This window comes from Saccostrea cucullata, unplaced genomic scaffold, assembly GCF_032062105.1.
Source record: "Saccostrea cucullata isolate Sc308-1 unplaced genomic scaffold, CSIRO_AGI_Scuc_v1 ctg1758, whole genome shotgun sequence".
Taxonomy (NCBI): domain Eukaryota; kingdom Metazoa; phylum Mollusca; class Bivalvia; order Ostreida; family Ostreidae; genus Saccostrea; species Saccostrea cuccullata.
In genome coordinates, this window is record NW_026919491.1 from 70,527 (window position 1) to 77,348 (window position 6,822).

At 36.4% G+C, this 6,822-nt stretch overlaps 2 protein-coding genes across 2 annotated transcripts; both read right to left on the reverse strand.

Moving 5' to 3' along the window:
- Window positions 1–1,888: 1,888 nt before the first annotated feature.
- Window positions 1,889–4,052, reverse strand: LOC134232701 (uncharacterized). Its single transcript, XM_062714689.1, has 2 exons — window positions 3,815–4,052; window positions 1,889–3,780 (listed from the first exon to the last, which is right to left on the reverse strand). The coding sequence occupies exons 1-2, from the start codon at window positions 3,831–3,833 to the stop codon at window positions 2,369–2,371; spliced, it is 1,431 nt and encodes a 476-aa protein (XP_062570673.1). The 5' UTR covers window positions 3,834–4,052; the 3' UTR covers window positions 1,889–2,368.
- A 53-nt stretch (window positions 4,053–4,105) lies between these two features.
- LOC134232710 (uncharacterized) lies at window positions 4,106–5,200 on the reverse strand. The gene has a single exon (XM_062714696.1). It carries the CDS (start codon window positions 5,024–5,026, stop codon window positions 4,382–4,384), a length of 645 nt encoding a protein of 214 aa, XP_062570680.1. The 5' UTR covers window positions 5,027–5,200; the 3' UTR covers window positions 4,106–4,381.
- Window positions 5,201–6,822: the final 1,622 nt, after the last annotated feature.

The following is a 6,822-nucleotide window of genomic DNA, read 5'->3' on the forward strand; positions in this document are numbered from 1 at the left end:
TAATATGTATGTAAATTGACTCGCATGGAAACATTTACTCAAAATAAGGTCCAGAAAACGATTCTTGTGAGGAAAAAATAATGTAAGCTAATGAAAAATACAACAATAATACTTTACGAGCAGGATTTCCCGTGAATTGAAAGGGTACATGTACCTGCTCTTTTATTAAATCTACAGAATTTGACTTGTCTAACTCTTTCATACCAATAACAATCCCAATGACAAAAATATAAACACCATGCATTATTTATTTCCCATATTGTTACATGTACATGACATTTTAAATTGTGTGATTAGGAAGATATATCTCTTTCTAATGTTTTTCTCTCAGTTTTCAAATCGGGATCGGGATCTCACCGATTCAGATTCATTTTCCGATTCGGATTCGATTCATATTCAGAAACATCTCTATTTAAAGATCAATTCATGGCAACGTATTGTACTTTCGGCATAAATTTTTTAGAATCATCGACTGTCACTGCTGTAAACGATACCATATGCCCCAGAAATCTTGTGAGATTTAAAGCTTTCTCGACTTCTCTGCAAAAGAGCGGTAGTTCGTGAGAGAGATGCGAGGTACTCGCGATATTGCGTAGTATTAACTCTACTCACATTAAAATAAAAACACAACACAAACATACATTGCCTGACAGCCAGCCGTGATTGCTGGACGCCCGTAATTTATTAAATACTGTATTACAACAATACTTTCAAAAAACACATTATTCATCACCATATTAATGCAGAAAAACATGACGTAACCTGTCCTTTTCTTTACATGACAGCATAATATTTAAAATTCTAAAGCCCCCTTTACATAGCATCAGGGCCGGCCAGGCAAAAACTAGAGATAAAACGATGAAAATCGATTTTAAAAACTCTAGAAAACCTGTGTCCGTTGCCAGGTGCCGCTGGATGCAGGGGGAGTTGTGAACGGACCTCGCAACTTTATTACTATATATGAATATACTAACATTAAATAACCACAATAATATTGACATGTGGAAAGAAAAATAAAATTTATGTCAAGTTTCGTCTAACTCGTGCCGCACGGCGGCTAGAAGTGAATACCTGAATTACATTTCGAAAACCTGTTCTTTACGCTTAATAGCTATTGGCTACTAATGGAACCTTCCATTATAATGCACTGTGCCGTCAATACAATATTTTCCCGCTATTACTGGCGAACCGCGGGAAAATATAAGTATTAACTCTACTCACATTAAAATAAAAACACAACACAAACATACATTGCCTGACAGCCAGCCGTGATTGCTCTAGAAAAAACACAAAGAAGGGGGTGTATGGACAACTGTGAATAATATAAATAAAATTATATTTCCAATGACCTTGAGACCATGAGCCTTTTTTCCAAAGAGTCTACAATGTAACCATCTTTAGCACTATCACTTCTCCATCTACCGTGCTTTTTCAAACATCTCTCATCCACATTTGAGTTGGCTGCCACAGTTGCCCCACCCGCCCTTAAAGAATGAATTCCTATGTTAACATGTTCACCCATAACTGTTTTCAACAATGATACAAGATTGCTTCTAGCTGCTGTATAACTAAGTTTTTTGTTTTTATATATTAATTTACAAACATCTTTTGACCTAAAAATTGGTCTAAATAAGAAAAAATGATTGTCATCAATTGGACCTAAAAGCTCTAGGTATTTCTTATACATATTGACAGGACATGCAGACGTTGAACCCTTAGCGACAAGGACTTCGCTTCCTTGTCTGTACTGATCTGTTTTGGATTTTTTAATACAAAGCACAAGATATTCACATCTACAATCACATCATTGAATGTTAAAGAAATAGCTTCATCAAACCTTAGAAAACCAGCAAAACAAAATAAAATCATGGTAAGATTTCTGAATTAGCGAATCATTTTCATCAATGAATTTATCACAAAGTTCAAATAACACATCCTTGGTAATAGGATCTTTTTTCTGCACAGCACGACCAGCTTTCCGTCTTGCAGCTTCTTGTAGAGATGAAACGTAAGAATTCTTCGTTGGATCTGGTAAACCTACACATTCATGAGCCCACTTAATCGCATAAATGGCAGCGTTCACAGGATGTTGAGATGACCCGTTTTGTAATAAATGCGTCAGGTATAATGCCACATGCATGGGACTCGCCGGCAACGCACTGTGTCCTTGAACTTTAATGAATTTTTCCCATCTCTTAAAAGCGTTAAAGTAGGATTTGTTAGTGTTATCGCTTTTACTTGACAAAATCCAGCTGCTTAAATATGGACACAGATCCGCCAAATAACTTCCTGGTTCTACGCCATGTTTTTCTGCATTTCTTTTAATACTGTCCTGTAGTCCTATTCCTGTAAAAATATGTCAACTGCATCAAAATTTTATCTTCAAAAAAATCATGTTAAATAACAGATCTTTTTTCCCAAATATTCCATTATTTCCTCTCCCCCTGCAAATTGCATGAATATTTTGTATTTTCGAAAAATTTTTAACATAATGTTTAAAATTGCCCTCCTTATCAATCAACATTGGCCAAAACGGAGCGGATTTCCACTCTGGAATTACCAAAGTACACTTGCATTTGTCATTCTCAAGTTTTCTTACCACTAAAGGAATTAATTTTGGAGGGGGTACAACCCAGTTCAAATGATCAGTCCACATCTGAGATAACGCATCAACAGCGCTTGATCCTGCGCACCAATACTTAGAATTAAAATTCTCACACTTACTGTTATGACGATCTGCAAATCTATCACACGTATGTGGTCCCCAGATATTGTCGAAATAATCAAATACACATTGTCTAACTGACCAGTCATCACAGTCTGTCATTCTGCTCAAAGAGTCTGCTCTTACGTTTTCTGATATTGGTATCCATTTACCTGTTATCTGGATATCCTTCTCATTGCATAATCTATGCACTGACATTGCAATGTCTTGTAACTTTTTCTTTTTACTCCCTACTTTCAAAATATGCTGCACATTCTTATTATCAGAGTTTATCTCAACAGATTTACCTTCAACTTTATCAACTGATTTTGACAATATTCTATTTACTGTCTCAAGTTCTCTCCAAGTAGAACTTTGCTTACTTTCCCATTCGTTCCAAACTCCATACCACTCAAATTCGACTTGTTCACCCTCTGAACATATGGTCAAATGACCTCCAAAACCAGTGTTAGATGCATCACAATAAACTGACACCTTACTTACATCAGATTCTGTCAACTGACTTAACAACGTACCATTGTTATTCATTTCTTCAACAGATGTCAACCAAAATCTTAATTCACTTACCGCCTCTGCAGACAGTCTAACTCTTGAATACCAACTGGAACGTGCCAAAATACAAAAGTATAAATACCTTGTTCTTAGTCTAACATCATAACCCAATACCGTTTGCATTGAGATTATTTGTCCAACCACAGATGCGATACTTTTTACATCAAACCAAACAAAACCAGCATCATAACCTTCCAAAATATTTGCAATACAAACCTTGAGTTTGTTGACCCTAGGTGACGTCACCATTATTTTATTGTTTATAGTGTTCCATACAAACCCTAACCATACTAATTCTTGCACTGGCTCCCAGTGACTCTTGTCTGCTGCAACGAGAAACCCCAATTTGTCTAAATCTTTCTGAATTTCTAAACTCACCAATTCTGCTTCGTGTAATGTTGAGGCACCTCCCATCCCATCATCTAAATACATGACCATTTTATGACCTTTTGACCTCCAAAACTTGACTACCTCTCTCATAACTTTCGAAAATATGTATCCCGCTGTACTAAGGCCAAATGGCAGAACTTTAAAAACGTAATACTTGCTTTTCCATTTGAAACCTAAGTATTCCTCATCTAGTTCATGCATTCTAATGTGATGATATGCACTTTTTAAATCAAATGAAAAAATGAAATCACCTGATTCGAATAAGCTTTTTGAAACAGAGGCATCCTCGTATTTATGCTTGTTTTTAAATAAATGAGGATTGATGTGTCTTGCATCTAATACCAACCTTAGTTTTGTTTTGTTTCCCGCTACCGTCAATGGATTTACAACCCTTGGTTTATTGATACATTATGCAACCTTTAATGAGCAATTTTTCAATTTCTTTATCTACAAACTCACCGTTTTCTAACGCAGATCTATTATTCTTAAGTTCTATGGGTTCTGGTGTGGTAAACAATGGCATTTTATAGCCATTTTCAATAACGTCCAAAATATACCTGTTTGTACCAATCGAACGCCACTGACCTATATTTTCCCGTAAATAGCCTACAGGTGAAATATTTACCACGCACGATTGCTTCTGATACCCTCCGTCGTTTATCTGCTTAATCAAATGATTATTTTGATAAACAAGTGTACTTATCTTATTGTCATCTAGTTTTTTTTTTTGCAGTCTTTTCTCCAGTGACCTCTCTTGTTACAGCGATAGCAATGCCCAGGCTTCCATGTAGATTCACTTGGCGTTGTCTGTGTCGACACTGGCTTTGGGTAGGGCCTGGTAAATTCTCTCAGGTTTTTTCGTTTCTTTGCCTTTTCCTCCTTTAGTTTCCTCTCGGCCCGAGTCTGTGCTTTCGTGATTCTCTTCTCGTCATCGGAATCTGATGCTATAGGATTCTTAACGTACTCGTCAACTGCCTTCCATCCCGCCTCTGACGAATCTGCGAGTTTTATTAATTTTTGTCTATGTTTTATAATGTCCACACCTTCTGCTATTTTACGTTGAGCGTCTTCAATACTGCCTTCCTCCAAATGTTCACTGGCATCCTGCACTTTTGATAGGACCTTGACGTTGTGTTTGTGCTGCTCTTCGTTGCCGCGTTTTTTGAATTTATATCCGTCTGACACGACTTGTTCAATTCTAGCCTCTTGTCTGTCGGCAATAGCTTTCTGGTTCTCATGTATTGTTATCTGCATCTCTGTAAGCCTGTTGTCGAGAAGCTCCGAGAAACTACTCAGCATTTCATTATTCGAGGCGCGTACAGTATCATTAATTTGTCTTTGAACTGCTTGGGCGTCCATTTTCGTCTAACTCGTGCCGCACGGCGGCTAGAAGTGAATACCTGAATTACATTTCGAAATCCTGTTCTTTACGCTTAATAGCTATTGGCTACTAATGGAACCTTCCATTATAATGCACTGTGCCGTCAATACAATATTTTCCCGCTATTACTGGCGAACCGCGGGAAAATATAATTGTTACTAGCTCTACACGATTTGTTGTGAGATCCTGATGCCGAAGTTTAAATAAAGTTAAAATATCAGTATGTGTAGTTAATAATAATACACACAGTTTCAAATAAGAGTATTATGAGCTCATAAAGGTTGAAAATCACTACCCCCACTGAGAACTCAAAAGTCCTAAGTTAAATTAAATTGTCCGTGATATTCTTGTAAAGCAGGTTAAAGGTCAAGGTCAATAGAAATGTAAGGCTGGAATTTTTATGATGTTTTATGACAATCAGTGCTCATGCAAAATAGAATAGAATTACCATTAAATGTCAAAAATAACAATCGGGAAGCATTCTCTCTTCTCTGCTTGTTATCATATATAACATAACATAATCAATGTGTCTCTTTTTTTTAAGATTCCTTTAAAAAATATATGCTGATGCTATACTAGTGTAAAATTGCATGTGTCATACCGGGTATATATACAGGATGCCTTAGCATCATGCAGTTCCGATTTAAGCAATGAAGGTCAACGTAATTAATTCAGTAATAATTTATGGTCGTCTTAAGCATTTGATTTCACTATGGTTGAATTATTAGTTAGAAAAATGTATATATATAAATTATATAACAAATTCTTATATACGTTTTTATCAATTTTTTTGTTTTAGCAAGTTGGTCAGTTTGAAAAAGAGGTCTACATAGCGCTACACAGAATTGTAGGTGCCTCGCTGCTGCGCCTTGACGTCAAAATCAATTTTGTCTTTTTTTATTAATCTTAAGCACGCCTACCTTTCATCTCTGTGTTTCTGATCAAAATTCTACCAAACCTGCACAACATTAAATCAAAGTTAAACTAGTGCTAATTGTAACGGGGACCGTTACAGATGTTCCCCAAACGCTCCCCAACTCCCTTTTGGTGCCATATTCCCTGGAGGCTTCATTAAATAGGACAAACTCTATGCATTTAAGACTTTAACGTTTACCCAGAAGTGTACCAAGTTCATTCAAATTTAAGCATTACACGCTTGCGCATGTGAATGCATGTGCGTAATGACCATATCATCTTGTCTACACAATCTATATATTTTGATATACTAAATATTAAAGTATTTAATCCAAAGGTATAAAAAAAATACGCTTATTCAAGTGTATTTTTTATTTTACTCTTTTCACGTGCACGCACGTGCATACATGAGCATGGTGACTATACCTTCTTGTAGAAGTCCATTACATCTGTCTATGTTCTAAATCCCACCCCGTTTGGTTGTAAACCAAGGGAGTTATAGCTGTTTAAAGTTTAAGCCAATCAGATTGCAGCGCATGTACACGCACGTGCATGCATGTGCATGGTGACCATACCTTCTTGTAGAAGTCCATTATATCTATCTATGTTCCAAATCCCACCCCGTTTGGTTGTAAACCAAGGGAGTTATAGCTATTTAAAGTTTCAGCCAATCAGATTGCAGCGCACGTGCATGCACGTGTTTTTATGATAATTGTTATATATCATGTTGTAGGATATCCTAATGCATGGCTATGTTCAAAATTTCAAAGGATTTTGTCAAAAAGCAAGAAAGATATTGAGACTTTAGTTTCAGCCAATCAGAGTGAAGTGCACGTGCATGCGCGTGAGATCTTGTTAT